Source organism: Lagopus leucura, unplaced genomic scaffold, assembly GCF_019238085.1.
Source record: "Lagopus leucura isolate 7727_CA_CO unplaced genomic scaffold, USGS_WTPT01 Super-Scaffold_100052, whole genome shotgun sequence".
Lineage (NCBI taxonomy): Eukaryota > Metazoa > Chordata > Aves > Galliformes > Phasianidae > Lagopus > Lagopus leucura.
In genome coordinates, this window is record NW_024962298.1 from 1,753,307 (window position 1) to 1,774,336 (window position 21,030).

The 21,030-nt window shown below is 58.4% G+C and overlaps 6 protein-coding genes across 7 annotated transcripts in view; all 6 read left to right on the top strand.

Moving 5' to 3' along the window:
- The window catches only part of LOC122187838 (protein PML-like), a 7,003-nt gene extending 1,437 nt beyond the window's left edge, over positions 1-5,566 (top strand). The window contains exons 3-8 of the mRNA XM_042885673.1: positions 515-1,095; positions 2,799-2,839; positions 3,208-3,451; positions 3,702-3,760; positions 3,992-4,121; positions 4,612-5,566. Coding sequence (XP_042741607.1) covers positions 515-1,095; positions 2,799-2,839; positions 3,208-3,451; positions 3,702-3,760; positions 3,992-4,121; positions 4,612-5,378 — 1,822 coding nt within the window. The 3' untranslated portion in view covers positions 5,379-5,566. The remainder of the gene's footprint in view (positions 1-514; positions 1,096-2,798; positions 2,840-3,207; positions 3,452-3,701; positions 3,761-3,991; positions 4,122-4,611) is intronic.
- Positions 1,102-2,347, top strand: LOC122187843. The gene is made up of 2 exons (XM_042885683.1): positions 1,102-1,313; positions 1,509-2,347. The coding sequence occupies exons 1-2, from the start codon at positions 1,256-1,258 to the stop codon at positions 2,195-2,197; spliced, it is 747 nt and encodes a 248-aa protein (XP_042741617.1). The 5' UTR covers positions 1,102-1,255; the 3' UTR covers positions 2,198-2,347.
- Positions 5,567-6,303: 737 nt separating the features above from the next.
- On the top strand, positions 6,304-10,375 carry LOC122187840 (zona pellucida sperm-binding protein 3-like). The gene is made up of 8 exons (XM_042885678.1): positions 6,304-6,705; positions 7,562-7,680; positions 7,754-7,857; positions 7,988-8,165; positions 8,250-8,370; positions 9,006-9,097; positions 9,181-9,410; positions 9,478-10,375. Exons 1-8 carry the CDS (start codon positions 6,313-6,315, stop codon positions 9,582-9,584), a joined length of 1,344 nt encoding a protein of 447 aa, XP_042741612.1. The 5' UTR covers positions 6,304-6,312; the 3' UTR covers positions 9,585-10,375.
- A 1,184-nt stretch (positions 10,376-11,559) lies between these two features.
- Positions 11,560-13,942, top strand: LOC122187872 (zona pellucida sperm-binding protein 3). Its single transcript, XM_042885728.1, has 9 exons — positions 11,560-11,934; positions 12,152-12,270; positions 12,347-12,450; positions 12,621-12,798; positions 12,884-13,004; positions 13,098-13,189; positions 13,448-13,578; positions 13,649-13,738; positions 13,812-13,942. Exons 1-9 carry the CDS (start codon positions 11,560-11,562, stop codon positions 13,940-13,942), a joined length of 1,341 nt encoding a protein of 446 aa, XP_042741662.1.
- An 894-nt stretch (positions 13,943-14,836) lies between these two features.
- COMMD4 (COMM domain containing 4) lies at positions 14,837-16,511 on the top strand. The gene is made up of 8 exons (XM_042885729.1): positions 14,837-14,886; positions 14,982-15,053; positions 15,149-15,214; positions 15,357-15,396; positions 15,495-15,614; positions 15,856-15,936; positions 16,115-16,291; positions 16,399-16,511. Exons 1-8 carry the CDS (start codon positions 14,884-14,886, stop codon positions 16,437-16,439), a joined length of 600 nt encoding a protein of 199 aa, XP_042741663.1. The 5' UTR covers positions 14,837-14,883; the 3' UTR covers positions 16,440-16,511.
- Positions 16,512-16,849: 338 nt separating this feature from the next.
- On the top strand, positions 16,850-20,959 carry NEIL1 (nei like DNA glycosylase 1). Of its 2 annotated transcripts, XM_042885692.1 has the most exons (9): positions 16,850-17,314; positions 17,411-17,530; positions 17,674-17,737; positions 18,667-18,766; positions 18,854-18,981; positions 19,479-19,506; positions 19,989-20,050; positions 20,209-20,419; positions 20,543-20,959. In XM_042885692.1, exons 1-9 carry the CDS (start codon positions 16,896-16,898, stop codon positions 20,560-20,562), a joined length of 1,152 nt encoding a protein of 383 aa, XP_042741626.1. In that variant the 5' UTR covers positions 16,850-16,895; the 3' UTR covers positions 20,563-20,959. The 2 variants fall into 2 exon arrangements, with proteins under 2 accessions (XP_042741626.1, XP_042741627.1); XM_042885693.1 differs by lacking the exon at positions 17,411-17,530.
- The last annotated feature ends 71 nt before the right edge of the window (positions 20,960-21,030 follow it).

Consider the following 21,030-nt stretch of genomic DNA (forward strand, 5'->3'; position numbering starts at 1 on the left):
GGATGAGGATGAGGATGAGGATGAGGATGAGGATGAGGATGAGGATGAGGATGAGGATGAGGAGACTGCTGGAGGCCAGGAAGGCAGTGGGTGGAATGTCTAAGGTTGCCCGGAGGTGCTGTGGGTGCTCTATCCATGGAGGTGCCTGAAGCCATGGATGGGGCCCTGGGTAACCTGAGCTCATGGGGGGCAGCCAGCTCATGGTGAAGAGCTGGAATTGGTTGGGCTTTAAGGTCTCCTTCCAACCCAACCATTCTATGATTCTAAGAACAGATGATCATAGAATTAGAGGTTCATAGAATGGCATAGGATGGAAGGGGTCCTAAAGCCCTCCCAGCTCCAACCCCTGCCATGGAATCAGGCTGCCCACAGCCCCATCCATGGCCTGGGGCACCTCCAGGGATGGGGCACACACACCTCTCTGAGCGCTCCACCGCCCTTTGAGTAAATAACTCCTTCTGTTCTTACATTGCTCCCTTCATCTCGGCTGCTCCGCCTCTTCTCACCTCGACAGCATCTACTGCAAGCAGTGCTGCAGGGCGGTGTGCTGCATCTGCGCTCTGCTGGACGCCGCTCACAGCGGGCAGCACTGCGACGTCAGCACGGAGGCACGGCTGCGGCAGGACGAGCTGGCAGCGCTGGGGCAGGAGCTGGCGCGGAGGCGGGGCGGCTTCGAGGCGTCGCGTGCGGCGCTGCAGGACGAGGCGGCGCGGCTGGAGGCGGCGGGGCTCGGGGTGCGGGAGCTGGTGAGGCAGCGCGTGGAGCAGCTGGTGAGGCTGATCCGGCACGAGGAGGAGGAGCTGCTGGCCACGGTGGAGAGGAGGCAGGAGAAGAGCCGCAGGGAGCTGGAGAGGGAGCTGCGGCGCGTGGAGGCCGTGCTGCGGAGGATGGAGGCGGGCGAGAGGCTGGTGGAGAAGATGGGCCTCTATGCCACGGAGCAGGAGGTGATGGACATGCAGCCCTTCGTCAAGGATGCGCTGGAGGAGCTGCAGAGGCAGCGCCCGGCGGCGGATGGGGAGCTGGGGCTGCACGAGGACTTTGCCGAGTGCCGTGCCAGGCTGCAGGCGCTGGCTGAGCGCATTGAGGGGCTGCAAGGTGAGATGTGGGCACGCTGCTCCGCGGAGCTGGGTGGAGGCCAAAAGCCAGGCTGGGTGTCCTACGTTGGGATTCACATCTCCTCCCACTTGGAGGACGGTGGTTGCTGCCCTCGCTCCAAGGCTGGGATGCCACCGTTGCTTCCGTTGCTGCCAAAGCGATGGTGGGGCTTGCTGAGTGCAGCCAGCCCCCAGTGCGCAGTAAGGGGAGGGATGATGGTAAGTCATCTGTGCCCTGGGCTGGGGAAGGTGAGTGGCATGTGGATGTGGGTGTGCAGGAGGGCTGGGGTTGTCCTCTCCAAGAAGTGTGGCATGCACACGGGTCGCCTCTGTCCCTGGGCCCCGGCGTGCTGCCATCTGCTGAGCGCTCCATCCATGCTGTCCTTGCTAAGCTCCCTCTCCTGCTCCCTTCAGCCCCGCTCCCCACAGCAGGTCCCGCTGTCCGCCAGCAGGACACGGCATCTGAGGACAGCAGCACTCCGACCCTCGACCTGCAGCCTCAGCCCCATAGCCCAGGAGGAGACGCACCCCCCACACCACCCACCCCTGCTGCACAGCGGGATGAAGGAGCAGAGGAAGGCTCAGCATCACCTCTCAGTGCTGCTGGGGACACCACATCTCTCCCCAAGAGCCTCCAGACTTCCCTGGCTGCCCTGCAGGAAGATTTTGGTTGCTGGGCCAGGGCACACCTGCAGCACACGGATGAGCTGCTGGGGGTCACCGCTTGCCTGCTGCAGGCTCAGCGCAGACAGAACAAACACCTGGTGTCCCTGTCCCGTGGGGTGCACTCCATGGCCCGCTCCCTCAGTGCCATCGCCTCCTCTATGGGGACAGTGCTGCAACTGAGGCCTCAGGACCCCAGATCTATGCTCACCCCACAGGAGCCCTCACTGCCCTTCAACCTGCTGGATTTGTTCTGCCCCAGCACCTCGCAGCAGAATGAAACGGATCGGGGTCCTGCAGCACCTCCCCCTGCTGCCGAGCCCCCCGCCAGGTCCCCATCACCCAAGGCCCCCAGCCCAGTGCTGGAGGAGGAGCATCCCAGCAGGGGCAAGCGAGACTGGAAGCACACTGCTGGCCCCAGGAAGAGGAGGAAGAAGTGAGGGGAAACGGTGTGCAATGATACTGCAGGAGAGCAGTGAGGATTGGGCTCCATCTGCAAACCAGGATGCCTAAAAAACCCATGGAAAGTCACTGCAGGGACCAAGCTCCCCACCTCACTTGCTATGCCAATAAAATCCTCCTGGGCTGAGCGTTTGTCTTTTGCTGGTGTCACAGCCCAAAAGGGCTCTCCTGAGAGCTTCCCAAATTGTGTCCCACTTCCCCCAACGAATGGTTTGAACATGTCCACGGCCACATCCTGAGCATTGCTGGAGAGCATTCCTATGGCATGTCCCCAGCTACCAAATCACAGCAGCTTCATTGCATGATGCTACTAATGGCCTTTTCAGCTTTCCAGCATATGTGGGCGGCTGAATGAGCGAGCATTTTACCAGCCCAGCCTCACGGCTTGAGTTTGGCCTCTGCAACATCTCCCAGTGGGGCTCAGGACTGCCCGTGTCTCCAGCATCCCCGTGGCAGCAGAGGGCACACGGCCCCACAGCCACCTGCACCTCCTGCAGAGGGTTTTGCAACACCCGTTACTCTCAGACACCTCCAGCACTGCTCACCCTCCTCATCCTGCTGTGTTTTTTGTTCTTTCAGAAGCTGCCCCCACTCCAGCCACCACGAAAAGCTCCCACCAGGTGAGATCTGCTTTTTGCTCACACCACAAGCCATCCCAAATCCCAGGGCTTCCCACGACGTCTCCAAGCACCCCTGTATCTCCTATTCATGGCCTCCACCTCCGCCCCTTGCCTCAGGTCCTCTGTTGGTCCCTGTGTGGTCCCATCACATCCCCAGGCTGGCACACTGGGTTTGCTCACCAAAGCAAGGACTGTGCATCATTGTGCCTGCCTCAGTGTCATTACTTTGAGGCTCTTTCCTTGGGTTCAAAAACGAGTGCCTTGAGGATCCTCAGCCTTTCCCTCGGACTTGTGTGGTTGTGCTCTGGCAGCAAAGGACATCCCTGGCCACACGGGGATGCTCACTGAGCTCTGCTTTGCCCACTCAGGTCCCATTGACCTCCAACCCTGCCAAGAGGAAGAAAGATGAAAGCACCACCACGCTGCAACTTCCTGCAAAAGTGATAAAGGTTGAGAAGGACGACAATGAGTGGAGCACATCAGTGGTGCCACAGGAACCAAACTGCTTGCCCCAGCCCCAGACCAGCTTTTCTGCACCCACTATGGCTGCCAGCAGGGAAGGTTGCCTGCTGAACATCGTGCCAGACAGCAGTGATGAGATGCATGACTCAGGTAAGCAATGCTCCTGCAGGCATCAGGTGGATTCTGGGGGCCAGTTTGCAGCATCCCCAAGAAGTTCCCAGGATGATGGTCACATCTCAATGCATCTTCTTGTTCAGATGGTTGCCCCCCATTACCTCTTTGCTCCCAGGGCACCTCAGCTCAGCTGACGATGCTGACAGGGGGTCAGTTGGCCCTTGTGCTCACTGCAGGTCAGACAGTCCTGTGTCCCAAAGGTGATAGGTCTTTTCTCTCTGTGCAGATAGCGACCTTCTCAACTTGGGCAGCGATGAAGAGGACAGCATGGATGAGGAGTTGCTGGTGAGTTAAGATCCTGGTAAAGAACTTCTGAAATCCTTCCTGATAGCCCCATCTTTCCTGTCATCTTAGAGCAGAAAGCTACTCGGTAAGGTTCCCAGCAGGTCACTCCAAGTCGTCCAGCAGTTAGTTTGAATAGATCCCTTTGGTCACCTCCAGGACGCACAAACACCCTGAGCTGCTCCCTGGTTCTTCCTGAGATGTTTATTAAAAGCTAGTCGTTTGCTCCACCAGGACCCCAGTCTGCTAGATGATATGCTCGAGGATGGCACCAGCACTGACAACACACACCTTCCCATCTGCCTCCAGAACACGCTGGATGTGGGACAAGGAACCGTGATCTTCTTTGACGTTAAGATTTGGAGTAAGATCCTAAGTGGGAACGTCTTCTGTAATGAGTATGCCATGTTGAAGCTGGCTTAGATCCCCACGTATGGCAGCATCACTTTTGATTTATGTGGGGTGGGCAGAAGTTGGGAAGCTTTGTGAGGTATTGGCACGGGCTGCCCTCAGAGGTGGTGGAGTCACTGTCCCTGGAGGTGTTCAAGAAAACAATAGATGTGGCACTGTGGGACATGGTCTAAAGTGGTTACAGGTACGGGGCTGGATGATTTTAGTTGTCTTTCCAACTTTAATGATGCTACGATTCTATGAAGTTCAGATATTTCTGCCATAGGCTTGGTGATGTAAGAGAGAGGACAACCTCTTGAGCCCCTAAGGGCCTTGCTTTTGAGACAGACAGGGGGCTGTTAAAGGCTCAGTGACTCAGTGTTTTATTTCCGTGCTGAATAAGAGGTTAATTGTTCCCATTCTTCCTCTCTCCTCCTCTTTCACTTTTCCCTCGACCTCTCCAGAAAATGAAGTCATTCAGATGGCGGTGGTCGATAAAGAGAAAATACTCTCAGTCCTCATTCAGCCCACGATGCGTTTGCCCAACTCGATGGCCAAAACTAGCAGCTACGAGGTGGGCCTGAGGGATCTGCTTAGCCACCTCAGCACCATCCGCAGGCCCATCCTGGCTGCCTTTAGTCTCTGGTCACTGCCCCTTCCCACCCTCCTGAAAAGTCTGATGGCCATTGGCAAGAAAGAGGAGTTCCTCTCCACGATCTACGGCTTCCTGGATGTTCTACCCCTAATCAAGGAGAAGGTCCCCGAGAAGGAAAGCTGCAAGCTGAAGAACTTGGCCAGCAACTTGCTGTGGCGGGACCTCAGCAACTGCAGCACCATGGAAAGTGCGAGCGCCATGATGGACCTGTGCAACGTCCTGGAGATCGACCTGGAGAACAAACCCAGGCAGCTCCTCAGCCCTGCCGGCCTGGAGTCCTTCATGTCCCTGCAACCCTTGCTGGACAAGAAGCTGCTCAGCCGGCCCTCGGCCCAGACGTTGGCTTCCCATGGCGTCGGCCTCCCCGAGCTGCACGCCTGCTTCGCGTGCGACCCCGCCAGGGGTCTCCCCAAGATGTGCGCCTTGGTCAATGCCCACAGGCATCCCTCTGAGAAGAAGGTCCGTCACCTGAGCAAGATCAAGGCCTACTTCCAGCAGCAGCCGCTGGCGGGTAGCAGCCAGACCTCAGTACACGATGGGTTGCTGGAGGCCACAAAGACTAAGCAAGACAGATGAACAGTACTCCTTACCAATCCCATCCCACTGCCCTGCGTGGGATGCAACCTGGGTTTGCGGTTCGAACGCCCAAAGTGAGCACTCTCCAAACACAATGCCAGCCAGGCCGTTGCTTGATGGGGTAATGACCTTAATTGCTCTTTCTGTGTATGCATGCAGATGAAATAAATTGTTTCTCTGCTTCGTCACCTGCTGCAAATACTTTGCTTTACTCCCCACGCCCATGTTCAGTGTGGAGGAGGCTCAGGTAGACCTCTGCTCAATACAACTCCCTGACAGGAGGTCGTGGCAAAGTGGGGGTCGGCCTCTGCCCCAGGTAACAGTGAGAGGATGAGAGGTGATGCACATCAAGTTGTGCTAGGGGAGGTTCGGGTCGGGTATCAGGAAATGTTTCTTCTTTGGAAGAGTGATAATGCATTGACACAGGCTGCCCAGGGAGGTGGGGCAGTCACTGTCCCTGCAGGGGCTCAACAGCTGTTGGAGTTGTCACACTGAGCGACGTGGCTGAGGGCAATCAGAGCCTCCCCAGAGCCTTCTCCAAGCTAAAAGCAGACAAGATAACTACCTACACCTGATTTGTAAAAGATATCCCAAGTCAGTAAAGGCATAAGACGTTTCCAGACCTGAATCTGCCCTTAAATGCTGCATCGGAGAAAAGGGGAGACTTGTGCCCATCTTTCAAACAGATCTTGTAGGTACCTGGTCTGGAGTTGGGACACGTCTCCTGGGAGATCTTGCAGGGCTGCTTATTACCAGAAAAGATGTTAAAAAGAAACTGCAGTTAGCTGCACAGCATGTTTGACACCAGCTCCTTGTTAGCTAATTAACACCATCCCCAGGGGACTGGGTGCTGCCAATTATCTTTGATGGGAGTGAGGGCTACAAAAAGCCCTGGGCAGCCCCCTGCCCCTTATGCTGGGTTCTGGCAGGCAGGATGAGGCTCCTGAGCTGCCTGGGCTTTGCTCTTTTCTGCTGCCTCCTGGAGATGGGAGCTGCCTACACCTCTTGGGGCTTTCTCCGAGGGGAGACGGAGCTGTGGGGGGCTCAGTCCTTGGGGCAGCCCCATGCCTTCTCCCAGCCCTCCCCATGGGCATGGGTGGACGTGTCCCAGCTCCAGGCTGCATCCCCACTGCACCCCGTGTCTGTGTGGTGCCAGGAGGCTCAGATGGTGATCACAGTGCACAGGGACCTCTTTGGTACCGGGCGCCTGGTCCGGGCTGCAGACCTGACCCTGGGTACGGCTGCCTGCCCGGCCACAGCCCAGAATGCTGCTGAGAACGTGGTGACCTTCACGGCTGGGCTGCATGAGTGTGGCAGCACCCTCAGGGTAAGGCTGGGGGCCACGGGTGGGGGCTGACTCCTTGTTTGCACCTGGGGGTGCTGTGTAGCAAGGGATGCTGAGCCTTTGGGTGTTTAACTGGGAAGTTCTGACTGGTTTCTTCCCATTTGTTTAGAAGGGTTGGAAGCAAACCTAAAGAGGAAGCAGCTGCCAGCCCTCCCAGTGCTTGTTACTTCACATAGCCAAGGGCAGGCTTGGCGCTGCTGAAGCTTCTTTAGCCTGCTGGTGTCTCTGATGCAACACTTAATGGAGCACAGTGGCTGGGCTCTGTGCTTAGGGAAACAATTACAAGGTTTTCCTTATAGCTGGGAGCCTCAGTTCCTCTCTGAAGGCTGCAGCTGACAGTGAGTTTAGGGAAGTCTGGGTGCTGCCTGCTGTTGCTAGAGCATGTGTATGGTAACTGTTGAGTCACAGCCTGAACCACTGATTGAGCACCTGGGGAAAGGACCCTGGCAGCACAGGTGAAGGCAATTCAGCTGTGTGATAGGAAGGGGTGGATCCTGGCTGCACCTCGCTTTGACCTCATTTAAGGGCTGACTGCCCCTGGAGGAGGATCCGTGGTTGGAGATCCCTCCCTTGCAGAGTATTCCCTGCAAGCCTAGATCTTCAGGGACAGGTGAAGCCTTTCCTTTTTTCTTTGTAACCCCTTTCCATTGCATTAGTCCCGTTGTTATGACACCTCCTGCATGCCCATTCCACAGCACTGATCTTTTGATTGTTACAGAATGGCATGAAGCTGCTCTGAAAAAAGCTCAATCTCCTGGGAGAGGCTGTGGGGCTCCACTTGTGTGGCTGGAGGAGGAGGGTACTTGGTGACTGCATCATGCAATCTGCCTCTCCCCAGGTCACCCCTGAGGCTCTCATCTACAGCACAAGCTTGAATTACAACCCAGTCCACGCTGGCAACCCTGTTGTCATCCGCACCAGCCCAGCTGTGGTTCCAATTGAGTGCCACTACCCAAGGTGAGTTGATGTGGATGGGCACCAAGCCCTCCTGCAGCAGCGGAGCCTTCTGATCACGAGCATTACTCCCCAGGAGGAACAACGTGAGCAGCCATGCCATCCAGCCCACGTGGGCACCCTTCCACTCCACCCTCTCCTCTGAGCAGAAGCTGCTCTTCTCCTTGCACCTAATGAACGGTAGGTTTGGAGCAGGGGTCTCCCCTGGTGCGTGGGATGGGTGAGCTCCCCAGGTGACAGAGCTCCTGGGCCTTGTGTCCTCATAGGGTTCCTTGTGTGTGAGCAGTGAACCGTCTTCCTTTCATTCCAGATGACTGGAGCACTGAGAGGGCCTCTACTGTGTTCCAGCTGGGGGAGGTCCTCCACATGCAGGCGAGTGTCAGCGTGGGGAACCACACACCTCTGAGGCTCTTTGTGGACAGCTGCGTGGCCACCCCCAGCCCAGACAGGGGCTCCTCTCCCCAGTATGCATTCATTGACTTCAGCGGGTAAGAGCTGCCTGTGCCCTGCTCTTGGCTCACCTCTCGGAGCCCTGGCTCTCAGCCACCTGGCTGACCTTTGTTTGTACCTAGGTGCATGGTGGATGGGCGGCTGGATGATGCTACCTCGACTTTTATATCCCCAAGGCCCCGGCTAGATGTGCTTCAGTTTGCAGTAGATGTGTTCAAGTTTGCAGGAGACTCCAGCAGCCTGGTAAATCCAAGATGGTGAACTCCCTTGTTTAGATGTTGTCCAACCTTGTGCCACGGCGTGAGTCAGTGCAGCTTTGGGGTTGTGTTGGGAAAGTATTCCTAGTCATTTGAGTTGGAAGGGACCCTTAAAGTCCATCAGTGCAGCCCCTGCAATGCACAGGGACACCCACAGCACATCAGGTGCTCAGAGCCCTCCAGCCTGAGCTTGGTGTCTGCAGGGATGGGGCACCACAGCCTCTTTGGGCAATCTGTGCCAGTGCCTCGCTGCCCTTAGTGTAAAAACAAAAAAACTTCCTTACATCCAATATAAATCTCTTCTCTTCTAGTTTGAATCCATTTCCCCCTTGTCCTACCCTTCAACAGACTCTGTTAGAGTCTGTCCCCTCGTAGCAACACGTGGATGGGGTGTTACTGCTTCTGATCGTAGCCCTGTGAGCCCAGGCTCCTCCCTGGGTAATGGTTCTGGTCAAGACAAGCCCCCCTGGGTTAAGCTTGAACGGCTGCACTCAGTGTTCTGAAAGAAGCAGTGGTGTCTGGAGTGCCTCGGGGAGATAGTGGTCCCTCACAGGGCATGGGGAAGCCATGTGTGTGCCTCTGAGCTGACTGACCACCTCACCCTGCTGCTTGGTCTCTCAGCTTTACATCACCTGCCACCTGAAGGTCTCCCCAGCCAGCCAACCTCCGGACCCTCAGCACAAGGCTTGTTCCTTCCACAAACCCAGCGGGCTGTGAGTAGCTGGGATGTGCTTCTGGGCTGCCCGTCAATGGGGTCCCTGCTATAGGGCAGGCTGGTGACCAGGTTCTCTTCCAGCTGGGCGCCTGTGGAGGGCATGAGGGCTGTGTGCTCGTGCTGCGAGACACAGAGCTGTGGCACAGCATGGCGCTCCCTGCAGCCCTTCAGCCCATCCCATCAGCACAGAGGAAGGCGATCCCACAGAGAGCTGCCCCTGGGTCCCACGCTGGGAGAAGCAAACGTGATGCTGGGCCCTCTGCTCATCCATGGCCACCAGCAGCACCCAGCAGGCAGGGTGCCCTCAGCAGGTGGGTAATGAAGACGGGGTGTGGGCCCATCTTTGCTTCTGACCACCTTTTGGCTTCTCCTCTGCAGGTGCTGGAAGCCATGTGGGGCTGGGGCTGGCTGCTGGCTTGGCCGTCCTGCTCCTTGCTGCTCTGGGAGCTCTGGTTGCCCGCCGGACGCACAGCAATCCTGTCTGAATTGTGTTCTCAACTTTTAGCTTCTGATATCCAATAAAAAGTAAACCTGACCCACGATGGGAGACTTCCTGGGGTCTGAAGGGGGGTTCTGGCTCATGCTGTCCATCCTGTCAGTAAGGGCTGGTGGGATGGGGGTCCCTGCTAAGGGGGGCTGGAGAGGTGCAGAGAAGGTTTGACTCTTCCTGGGCTGCAGGGAGGCAGGAATTCCAGTCCCTGCCCCAAGGACTGTTTATGCATTTCATCCAAGGCTCGTTACATATAGATATGTGTAAACAGTCCTTGGAGCAGGGACTGGAATTTCAGCCTCTGCTTTCCTCCTTCTCCCCCCCACTGCCACCACAGAAACGGGCTTTTCCTTTCGGCACTATGGAGCTGAGGCTGTTCTGATGCTCCTGTTCCAAATCTGAAAGCAGATGCTCTCTGCTGGGTGCAAACAGAACCCCTGAATTCTGTGATGGGGAAGAGGAAGGGTTTCTGTGTTTCTCCTACCAGCCTTGTTCTTATGAGACTTTCTCTACTGTTAGCAAAGCTCTGGCTTGCACCCACGGGTGGCCATTCCCCCTAGCAGCCCTCATCCCCTCCTGAGCACAGTCCCTGGCTTCTTTCTGGCATGCAGCTTTGTGTTACAAGCAGAAAGGAGCTGTGCTTTTAAGTCTCTTTTGTATAACATGGGGGGGAAGAATGTTTTGCTTTGGGGCTTGCCCTGGGACTTTTCACCTCTGTCTCCTCCAGCTCTGTTCTTACCCTCTTTCCTGGCCTTGCTGGTTTGTGGCCAAGCCATCTTCTGCTTGGAATAAGGTCAGCACAGAATTTCCCTTTTTCTGAGACAAGCACTCCCCAAGCACCTCCCCAGCTCTGTGTCTCGATGGGCTGCTCGTTGCAGAGGGGCCCCTGAGCTGCCCCCTCCTCACCAGCCAAGGCTCCTGCCCTCGCCCTGTGCTCCCCAGCCGTTGTTTACTGATTCAGCAGCGCCTGCCCCGTTATCTGCCTGCCGTCAGCGTGAGTGCCTTTGCCAAATGTCCTCCCAAAGACAGAGGCTCCCTGCTGGAATGCCTGGCATTTCTACGCAAGCACCAATCTCAAGGTATCCTAAACACCGAGGAGAAGTCCTGACCTGCTCTGTGGGGAGGAGAGTCAGCAGGAGGGCAGAAGGTTGTGCAATACAGCATGCTTGCATGTGCATCGTGCTTTTGGGGTGTTGCGTCAAATTCAGTGGGGTTTCTGGCTGCTGACTGATCTGAAGCTTTATCTGTTTCCTAGGGGCCAGCTGAGCTCCGCTGCAGCTCTCTTCTAGCTAAGGGCATCACAAAGGTGGGGAAGGATTTGGGGTGCAGAGCAGAACACCCTTTGTGTCACCGTGCACATAGCAGGGTGGGGAAAAGACATACAGACACAACGAAGGGGCTGAGAACGTGTGGGGCTGAGTCTCAAGCAGCCATCCATTCGCTAAGGGATGTCCTGGGTATTTTGCTGGGTGCTGGGCAGAGCTGGCTAACATGGGCTGCAGGCTCAGCCCTGGAAGAGTGCTGCAGTAGGGTGTGATGGGGCTGGCTGAGCACGGCTGCACTCGTGCCGTTGGTAAGAAGTGGAATGTGTAAAGTCCCTACTTGGGATGCTATGGAGGGGCCACAGGGCAGCAGCAGAATCTGGAATAGCTCCGGGCAGGGCTGGGGGTGGTGGAAAGCCCCCACCTCTGACCCCCCCCACAGCATCACCTCCCCAGGAGCCTTGAAAAGCCCCTTATCACCAGGCAAAAACCTAAACAAGCCGCTCCGTCCCCGTCTCCCCGTCTCCGGCTTCTGCTGAGTTTTCTAAACAATTCCCCCAAAGAGGCTGACGAGGATGTTTTCTCTCGCCTTGGGCAGCCTAGGATGGGGGGCACAGCACCCCGGAAACGACTCTGCCTCCCCATCCCCACGTGCAGACAGCACAGGGGACGAGGGATATAAAGCACCGCGGAGCCGCCTTAGCTCCCATGCTGGGCGAGCTGGCAGTAGGCAGGATGCGAGGCGGCTGCGTGGTGCTGGGGCTCCTGTGCTGCTTGGTGGCCGGGGTGGGCTCCTACACACCTTGGGACCTCTCCTGGACAGCACGAGGGGATCCCTCTGCCTGGTCCTGGGGGACTGAGGCGCACTCACGGGCCGTGGCCGGCTCGCACCCGGTGGCTGTGCAGTGCCAAGAGGCGCAGCTGGTGGTGACGGTGCACAGGGACCTCTTCGGCACCGGGCGTCTCATCAACGCTGCCGACCTGACTCTGGGCCCAGCTGCCTGCAAGCACTCCTCGCTCAACGCCGCACACAACACCGTTACCTTCGCCGCTGGCCTCCACGAGTGCGGCAGCGTCGTGCAGGTGAGATCTCGTGTCCCAGGTGGGTGGTTTCCTCCCAGACAGGAGGGTTTGTTTTTTTCCAACCAGAGCTGCTTTGTGCTTACAGCTGCAGACCCTGTGTTTCATCCTTTTATTTATTTATCTTTTTTGCATTTCCCAATGGAAAGAGACAGCTCTGGGTGGATAGGGGGGAGGTCTCGGTGCCTCATTGCCAACTTTGTGCACTTTCCCTGCCCAGGTGACGCCAGATGCCCTCATCTACCGCACGCTCATCAACTACGACCCCAGCCCTGCCAGCAACCCTGTCATCATCCGCACCAACCCTGCTGTCATCCCCATCGAGTGCCACTACCCCAGGTAAGGACCCTGCACCCTCACTGTCCCCCCACGTCTCCCCAGTGCCCAGCTGAGTGCTGACGCTGTCGCTTGCCAGGAGGGAGAACGTGAGCAGCAACGCCATCCGGCCCACCTGGTCCCCCTTCAACTCTGCGCTGTCAGCTGAGGAGAGGCTGGTGTTCTCCCTGCGCCTCATGAGCGGTATGTGGGATGGCACCCTGTACACCAGCAGGGTTGTGCCATGTGGCGCAGCTCCCAGTCACCCAACTGGGGGCACCCAGCTGTCCCAAAGCCATCAGCCACACTGCTCCCTGGCTGTCACCTCTGCCGTCCCCTCTCTCACCCCCTTGTGTCACCTCCCTGCCCTGCAGATGACTGGAGCACAGAGAGACCCTTCACCGGCTTCCAGCTGGGCGACATCCTCAACATCCAGGCTGAGGTCAGCACTGAGAGCCACGTGCCCCTGCGGCTCTTTGTGGACAGCTGCGTGGCTGCCCTGAGCCCTGACGGTGACTCCTCGCCCCACTACGCCATCATTGACTTCAATGGGTGAGCCTGGGGGGGGTCACCGCATCACCACACTCAGGGGGTTCAGCGGGATGCTGACCCACCCCCCCATCTGCCCCACGTTCAGGTGCTTAGTGGATGGGAGGGTGGATGACACCAGCTCTGCCTTCATCACACCCCGGCCGCGGGAGGATGTGCTGCGGTTCAGGATCGATGTCTTCAGGTTTGCGGGGGACACCAGGAACCTGGTAAGGCTGTATGCTGTGTCCATTCACAACACCTACCCTGAGCCAGGCTGTCCCCAGGGAGAGGTGCCCAGCCCTTCCCCTGCCTTCCCACAGATCTACATCACCTGCCACCTGAAGGTGACCCCAGCAGACCAAGGCCCAGACCCCCAGAACAAGGCTTGCTCCTTCAATAAGGCCAGAAACACGTGAGTAGCTGTGGCACAAATCAGGCTGTTTTATGAACTCCAACTCAGGGGCTGGCACCCAAGCCTCAGACACAGGACACAGACCCTCTTTGTGGGTCTGGAGGGTGGTGGAAGAGGAGCTACCTGATACTGGGACACCACCTCACGCTCCCCCAGCGTGTGTTTGCCAATGTTCTTGGTGTCCTTTGGGCAGAGAAGGGAGGGGAGAGTTGCCGGGGGTCCCTACTCACCGGTAACAGTCCTGCTATCCTGCTCCAGCTGGGTGCCAGTGGAAGGCAGCCGGGATGTCTGCAGCTGCTGTGAGACGGGCAACTGTGAGCCGCCCGCTCTCTCCCGGAGGCTCAACCCCATGGAGCGATGGCACGGCCGCCGCTTCCGCCGTGATGCCGGTAAGGTCCCTCCTTAGGGCTGGGGAGACCCAGGAAAGGGGGCACACAGCTCATGGTTCCATCCTTCCAGGGAAAGAGGTTGCAGCTGATGTGGTCATTGGCCCCGTGCTGCTTTTGGGGGATTTGGGAGCCGTGGGACAGCTGCAGGAGGATGGTGATGGTGAGTCCCTGTGGTTGCGCCCTTGTGGTGCGGCTGCAGTGCCCTGCTCTGACGGCCGGGTTTGGGTTTGCAGGTGAAGCGGTGACGGTGCCCAGTGTGGAGACGGGGCTGCTGTGCATGGCCGTGGCTGTAGCACTGGCTGCCGTTGGGGTGGCTGTGGGTATTGCACGTAAAGGCTGCACCCGAACCTCAGCTGCGGCATGAGTGCAGGGCGAGCCGTGAATAAAGCCTGGAAAAGAGAAACTGTGTCGTGCTGTCCCTTTGCGCCGTTGTGGCTCTGGGGTAGCAGAGTCCCCAGCTCCTAGACCGCCTCCACCACTTGGGTTCAGGGTTGGGGGTTACACTGCAATTGGGCTAGAGCACTGCCAGCAGTGGGATGCCCCAGGAGGTCTTCAGGTGCCCCTGGTGGCTCTCCTAGGTACTACTGGGGTCAGTGGTTGGGTGACCATAGAGGTGTCCCCAGCCTCTGGTCACCACGTGTTAGGGGGACAACGGCTGCACCGAGGATCCGACTCCATGCCCTGCTCGGGCTCTGGGGGTCGCAAACCAGCCGGGTGGGCGGAGGGATCTGCTATACAGGATGGGGTCCCGGCTGGGACCCCGTGCCCCCAGACTGCTGCGAGGGCCGGAAGTTCAAGAGCTCCGCTCCCGCCCGTGCCCCTTCAGCTCCGAGCGGCTTCGTTCCCCCCTCAACCCGAGCTGCTGCCCTCGCTCTTCACACGCTGTGCATCTATGTCAGTTCCCACTGACACGGCGGTCGAATGAGGGCCCTGGCACGCAGCTTGCAGGAGCTGCGGTTGGGAGAAGCTGAACGAGCCGAGCATCCATCGGCTGCAGCTGAAAATAAAGGCGGGTAAGCACGGAGGGGCACAAGCACGAAATAAAGACAGAGGAACCAAATGCAGCCCCGGGACTCGAAACGGCGGTGCGCTGAAGCCCCGAGGCGGCTCCGCCCGGCGGGCGCGGGAACAGCGCGGACCTGGGTGAGGACTGCAGAGTAACGCACAAACGCGGCGGGGCTTTCGGTGGGCGGGGCTTTTTCTGCTGGGCGGGGCTTTCGGTGGGCGGGGCCGGGAGCCCTCCAGGGTCCCGGTATCGGTTCCGGGTCGCGGAGGCGGAGCCTGCGGGAATCGAGCGGTAGCGCCATGGTGGGAGCGGGCCCGGCGGCGGAGTGGGGGAGCCCGGGGGGCTGTGGGGGCTGCGCGGGGCTTCGCCGGGCTCTGAGCGCTCCTTTCCTCCGCAGCGGTTCCGGTTCTGCGGGGACCTGGACTGCCCCGACTGGGTGCTGGCCGAGATCAGCGTGCTGGCCCGAATCGTTAAGTGATTTCCCTACCAAACCCCGTCCGTCCCGGCGCCGGGCTCCGCTTTCGGCAGAGCCGGGCGCGGTGCTGAGCCTGCTTCTTCCTGCAGTCCTCGGTGAAGCTGAAGCTAATCTGTGCCCAGGTGCTGCGGAAGCTGCTGGGAGAGGCCATCGATGTGAGTGTTCCCGCTGGGAACCATGCAAGCTCCCAAACCCCTGCTTTGGTTATAGTATTGCAGTGCTATGCAGCGCTGTAGTACCAATGGAAAGAGGTGTGTTGCTGTGTAATTAATTAGTACCTGTGCTTCTGTCGCGCAGTATGAGAAGATCCTGAAGCTGACGTCGGACGCCAAGCTCGGTGAGCCCCATTGCCCTCCTGCTGCTGGGAGCCTTGCAGGAGGCAGCCACCCCCCAGGGGTCTGTCTGTTGCTGAGCTGAGCCCCCTCCTCCCCGCAGAGTCAGGTGATGTGAAGGCTGCAATTGCTGTGCTCGACTTCATCCTGTCCAATTCAGCCAAGCACAATGTGGATGGTGAATCCCTGTCCAGCGAGCTGCAGCAGCTGGGACTGCCCAAAGGTGGGGCGTGGGATGGGGGCACGGGGCCCTGCAGTCACACATCTGCAGCAGGTGCCGCCTCGTTGTGCCCAGTCCTACAGTGAGCAGTGCACAATGCTGGCTGTCCTCTCATGTCCACACTGTCTGACTCCTGGCTTTCTGAGCCCTGCCCTGTTCCCTCCCTGCTGGGGTTTGGCTGCCCCAGGGCTGGGGCTAGCAGCAGTAGGCTCTCATTGTTTCTCCCATCTTCCTTCTCGGGCAGAACACGCCACAGGGTTGTGCCGCTCCTATGAGGAGAAGCAGAGCTCTCTACAGGACAGCCTCAGGGCTGGCAGCCTCCGATGTGAGTGTCCCACTCATACTGCTGGTGTGCGACCCTTAGGGGCAAGGCAGAGGGGGGGAGGAGGGAGAGTCTCTTCCTTGGTGACGTCCCATCCAAGGGTGACACATTGGCTCTGTGCTGCCCTGGCTGAGCTGAGCCATGAGACCAAGCTGGGCACTGACACAGCCCTGCACTGCAGTGAGCCGCCTGGATGGTGTGTCGTGGCGGGTGGACTATGCACTGAGCTCCAGCGAGCTGCAGGAGGTGGGCGAACCTCTGGTGCAGCTGCTGCTGCGTGTGCGGCATCGGGAGCACGGGGAGCCTGAGGCCGTGCCCATGGCCGTGTCAGCGGAGAAATTCCGCGTGCTGCTGGCAGGTGAGGATGGGTGAAGTTGGGGCTGAGGGAGCGAGCCCCATCCTTTCTGTCAGGGCTCTCCAAGCCCTCAGAGCAACACTCCATGCCACAGCTTCTCCACCCTGCAGAGCTGAAGCAGGCCCAGGCGCTGATGAAGACCCTCCTGTGAGGACGCGGCCCGGCGGTAGTGTCACAAATACAATGCGTGTGTTCTGTCCTCATAATAAAATGCGGGAGCGAAGCCCGAGCTCTGTCAGCCTCTTCCTGTCCCCGGGGCATTCGGGCCTTGCAGGCCCAGCGCGGTCGTTCCCATGGCGACGCGAGTGCGGTCCTTCCCGGCATGCCCCGGGACGAAGGCGGGCCCAATGGGAATAGGAGCGGGGCGTATCGCCATGCGATGGGACGGCCAATGGGTGGTTGGCGGGGCGTTCCCAAGCGACGTAACGGCCAATGGGAGACGAGGGGGTGTGTCCCACGCCTTAGAACAAACCGATGGGAAGCGGGCGGGGCTTGGCCAGGCAACTGCGCAGCCAATGAGAGGCGAGCGGGGCGTGTCGCCAGGTAACGGGGCCGGCCGCGGCGCGGAGCGGTCTCGGTGTGCCGGCGGCGCAGAGGTTCCGTCGCCATGCCGGAATGCCCGGAGCTGCACCTGGCCGGCCGCTACATCAACGAGGCGTGCGGCGGGTTGGTGTTCGAGGGCGGCGTGCAGCGCTCGGCCGTGGGCCGCGGCCCGGAGGTGCCGTTCAGCAGCGAGGCCTACAGGGTGACGGCCGTCTCCCGCGGCAAGGAGCTGCGGCTGACGCTGGAGCCGCTGGGCCCCGGCCCTTCGCAGGCCTTGGTGTTCCGCTTCGGCATGTCGGGTTCGTTCCGGCTGTGCGAGGCCTCCAGTCCGCCCCGCCACGCGCATTTGCGTTTTTTCACCCGTGAGAGCCCCCCCCGCTCCCTCTGCTTCGTGGATCCCCGGCGCTTCGGCACCTGGCGGCTGGGAGAGGAGTGGCAGCCCGACCGCGGGCCCTGCGTCCTGCTGGAGTACGCGGCCTTCAGGTGGGTGCCCGGCCTCCTGTCGCGGTGATGGGGACGGGAAAGAGGCTGGGCGGCGGGGGGGACGCGGCGCCGTGCGTGCCTCGTGCTGTGCTACAGGGAGAACGTGCTGACCAACCTGGAGGATAAAGCTTTCGACAAGCCCGTCTGCGAGGCGCTGTTAAACCAGAAGTATTTCAATGGGATCGGCAATTACCTCCGTGCTGAGATCCTGTACAGGTGAGCTGCCGCGTCCCTGAGAGCACGGCGCTGCTTGCTGCTGTCCCCGCAGCCACACCATCGCAGAGTCCAGCCTCTTCCAATGCAATATATGAGCACCTCAGGCTGCGTTGGGCTTGAGTGTAACAGCTGGACTCTCTCAGGGCGAAGATCCCTCCTTTTGAAAAGGCTCGGACTGTGCTGGAAGCCCTGAAGCATCAGGAGCAGGTGAGGAGGAAAAGGTGGAGGATGCATGGTGCTTTCCAGGCTGCTGTGCTTGGGCTTGGGGGCCCCTGCCCTTCAGTGCCATTATGGATTTGGATTTGAGCTCAGCAGTGGTGGCCCAGGGTTTGGGACAGTTTCAGTTCACATTGAGTACCTCACTGTGATGGGGCTGCAAACTGTCACCAGGTCCTTGCAGGGTTCACAGAGCTCCTTGCCTCTGTCCCCACTGCTGTCAGGAGGTGTTTACTGCTCTGGACAGGTTTTGAAGTGTAATTGATCGAACCCTTCCTGCTGCCACTGTCCAGCAGCCATACTCAGGTTTCCCAGCATAACAGCAGGCATTTTCCCTTTGTAACTTGCTGGCTGGGGTCTCCCTCATCAAGCTTGTTGTTGTCCTTGCCATAAACACCCGTGTCAGAGCATGTCTGCTCCTCCAGTGGAGCAGCAAGTGAGCACAGCCGTTCCATAACAGCACACGTGTGGCATGCAATTGCACGTGGCCATGCCAACAAGCTGTGACAGCTCCTCAGGCATGTGCCTTCAGGTCAAGATGGTAAAGAGGAAGTGGCAAGGAAAGCAAATATAATGCAAGCTTGAAACCTCTGGGGAAAGCTGCAGCTGAACCTGTGGCTGGCTTGCTGTCCGTGTACTCTAATCCTGAAGCCCCAGGGGAAAGTGGGTGCTTGTTTTCAAGAAGTTTTAAAAACAACAAAGCACAACCTGAGGCTTCTTTTTAGCAAACTGCTCGTGCTCCTGTATGCTGCCCCTTTTTCGTGTCCCTGTAGCTGTGCTAGTAGTACACAATGCACAGCCTACAGCGTGGCCTGCAGATTGGCTTGTGCCCTGGCAAGAGGCTGAGGGGGGATACAGGATTTGGATGATATGGGGATGAAAAGATCCGAGTGGGGTAGCTGGCAGGTTCTCTTCTCCAGAATTCTTCCCTGACATTGAGTAAGAAGCTGAAGCTGAAGCGAGATAACCCCGATCTCCTGGAGCTGTGCCACACGGTGCCCATGGAGGTTGTGGCAGCAGGTGAGGCTACGGGGCAGGGAGCTGAGGAATAAGGCTCTGGCTGGAGAGCGCTTTCTCTCCATTTCCTTTCCCTTTCTTCCTTCCTAGATAAAAATCTCTTTGACCCTTCTTCTGACTCGGATAACTATGCTGCCTTCAAGAACTGGCTGCAGTGTTACTTAGTGCCTGGCATGAGCTCCCTGCGGGACCGCAACAACAGGACCATATGGTTCCAGGTAGGAGTCTGGGGTCTCTGCTTGGGGCTGGGTACCCCTGTTGCTCCTCCCAGGGAGGAGCCTTTCTCTTGTGCATTGCTTCCCTGAGATCACCGAGCTGTATCACTGGGCATCTCTCTTTCCCAGAGCCTGCTGTGACCACTGGACCTGTAGGTGGTAGTGACAGGGACACAGCTGCTGAGGGACAGAGGGCAGCCTGAGCAGAGGGGGCTGGGTGTTACCAAATGGCTTGGCAGCACTCTTCCTCCTTCCTGGGTGAGGTGCAGTGATGGGGCCTCGTAGAAGGAGCAGGGAGTCTCAGAGACAGACAGTGCCCCAGGTTCCTCTGGGTTTGAGGGGAGATGTGTCTGTTTGCCTATTCCTGTCTTGGCTGTGGGGTGCAGAAGGGTCTCATTGCTCCTGCTGGAAGCTGCTACAGGGTGCTTTTATGGGATGCTTGCTGGCAATCCCTGCAGTATGATGTTATCCCAGTCACTGCTCTGTCACCTTCCTTGCAGGGAGAGCCTGGCCCCATGGCTCCCAAAGGTGAGTGTCCTCCCTCCTCCCCACAAGACCCGCTCTTGCTCCAAGAGGGCTGGAGCACAGGGAGGGAACAGTCTGCTCACAGCCAGAGGAGCACAGTCCTACTTTGAAGGCGAGTGCTGCAGTCCCTGGTTTGCTGACAGCTGTGTGGCAGCTGGGTGGCACTAGGGGATGGAGCTTGCTGTGCCCGTGGCTTCCTAGCAGCACACCAGCCTGCCTGTACACAGCTTCTGCACCTGCAGGGTGATTTTGCGGGGCAGCTACATCCCCTTCCTTGCCTGCCAGGCTCGGAGCAGGAGGGCCAAACTCTGAGGCTGGGTGTGAACAGAAGCCTGGTGGTTCACTGTGTTTTGGGAAAGGAACAAATCTGTCAGGAGGGGAGGGGAACCACCTTGAATCCTTCCTCCACCTGAGTTCCCATTCACTGCTCAGGATGGTATCCCTTGTCCCTCCCACCCCCCTAACCTGAGCATGTCCTCTCACAGGTCAGAAGTCCCGCAAGAAGCACGCACACCTGAAGGCAGATCCTGAAGCTCCAACCCCCACGGTACGAAGTTTTGTGGCTGGTGAGACTGCTGCTGGGGCTACAGGCTGGTTCCTTTGCCCTCTCAGGCTGCTCCCACAGTCACCAAGCGATGCATGAATCTTCACGTTCCCCTCTCGTGTGCATGCTTCTGCTGCTAAGCCCTGGCTCTGTCCACCCAGGTCACAACACGTGCCTCCAAACGGCGTTCTGGGGGTGCAGAGAAGCCCCCGGAGCCAGCTGTGAAGGAGGAGGAAGAGAAGGCAGTGCCTGATGGGTCAAGGAAGGGACGTACCCGTGGGAGGAAGAAAGTGGCTGCTGCTCCAACTTTACCTGAGCCAGATGTTCCAGTCAGAGCAAAAAGAAACCGGACTTCAGCACGCAGGGGCAGAGGTGAGGCTGGTGGTCCCTGTGACTTTTGGACCAAGGAGGTGACAAAGGGCAGAAGAGTAATCAGGGTTCTGCAGAGCAGAGCCAGGCACCCCCTCACCTTCTGCCTTCTTGTTTCTCTTCCAGGTGCAGCTGCTGTAGTGTGAGTAGAGTACACTGCCTTCACACACCTCAGCCTTTGGAAACGTGTGACAGCTTCTGCTGTGGAGACACACTGGCCTGGGCTGCCTGGTGTTGCTTTCAGGCATGCCTGCTTGTAGCACTCGCTCTGTGCAGCACTACTGCTGCTCTTGCAGCCTCAGGGATGGGAGCAGGCTGGTGCTCCTCCTCCTTCCTGTTCTTATATATTTTTTTACAACCTTGCTTGTCCCTTCTGAGTGGTTTTAGAATCAGTTCCTCAGAGGGACCACTGATTGTGCATCGTGTCAGACTCTGACCCCTTCCTATACCTTAAATCATATTCCTTCTTCCTTTTTTTAATTGCTGCCTGGATCACGGAGAAAGCTGGTTTTAGATGATTAATAAAAGTATTTTGTGTAAAAATTGGTGTGCCTGCCTTCTTGTGCTAAGGCTAACCCCACCATGCCCAGCCTCTTTCCCAGGTGGGCTGGAGA

Coding starts and splice junctions, on each gene's coding strand:
- LOC122187872 (XM_042885728.1), top strand. CDS start 11,560: ATGCTGGGCGAGCTGGCAGTAGGCAGGATGCGAGGCGGCTGCGTGGTG. Junction 11,935..12,151: donor AGTGCGGCAGCGTCGTGCAG/GTGAGATCTCGT, acceptor TTCCCTGCCCAG/GTGACGCCAGATGCCCTCAT. Junction 12,271..12,346: donor ATCGAGTGCCACTACCCCAG/GTAAGGACCCTG, acceptor GTCGCTTGCCAG/GAGGGAGAACGTGAGCAGCA.
- NEIL1 (XM_042885692.1), top strand. CDS start 16,896: ATGCCGGAATGCCCGGAGCTGCACCTGGCCGGCCGCTACATCAACGAG. Junction 17,738..18,666: donor CCCTGAAGCATCAGGAGCAG/GTGAGGAGGAAA, acceptor TCTCTTCTCCAG/AATTCTTCCCTGACATTGAG. Junction 20,420..20,542: donor TTCAGCACGCAGGGGCAGAG/GTGAGGCTGGTG, acceptor TTTCTCTTCCAG/GTGCAGCTGCTGTAGTGTGA.
- COMMD4 (XM_042885729.1), top strand. Junction 15,397..15,494: donor GACGTCGGACGCCAAGCTCG/GTGAGCCCCATT, acceptor TCCTCCCCGCAG/AGTCAGGTGATGTGAAGGCT. Junction 15,615..15,855: donor GCAGCTGGGACTGCCCAAAG/GTGGGGCGTGGG, acceptor CTTCTCGGGCAG/AACACGCCACAGGGTTGTGC.
- LOC122187840 (XM_042885678.1), top strand. CDS start 6,313: ATGAGGCTCCTGAGCTGCCTGGGCTTTGCTCTTTTCTGCTGCCTCCTG. Junction 8,166..8,249: donor GCATTCATTGACTTCAGCGG/GTAAGAGCTGCC, acceptor GTTTGTACCTAG/GTGCATGGTGGATGGGCGGC. Junction 8,371..9,005: donor CAGGAGACTCCAGCAGCCTG/GTAAATCCAAGA, acceptor TTGGTCTCTCAG/CTTTACATCACCTGCCACCT.
- LOC122187843 (XM_042885683.1), top strand. CDS start 1,256: ATGGTGGGGCTTGCTGAGTGCAGCCAGCCCCCAGTGCGCAGTAAGGGG. Junction 1,314..1,508: donor CAGTAAGGGGAGGGATGATG/GTAAGTCATCTG, acceptor TGCTCCCTTCAG/CCCCGCTCCCCACAGCAGGT.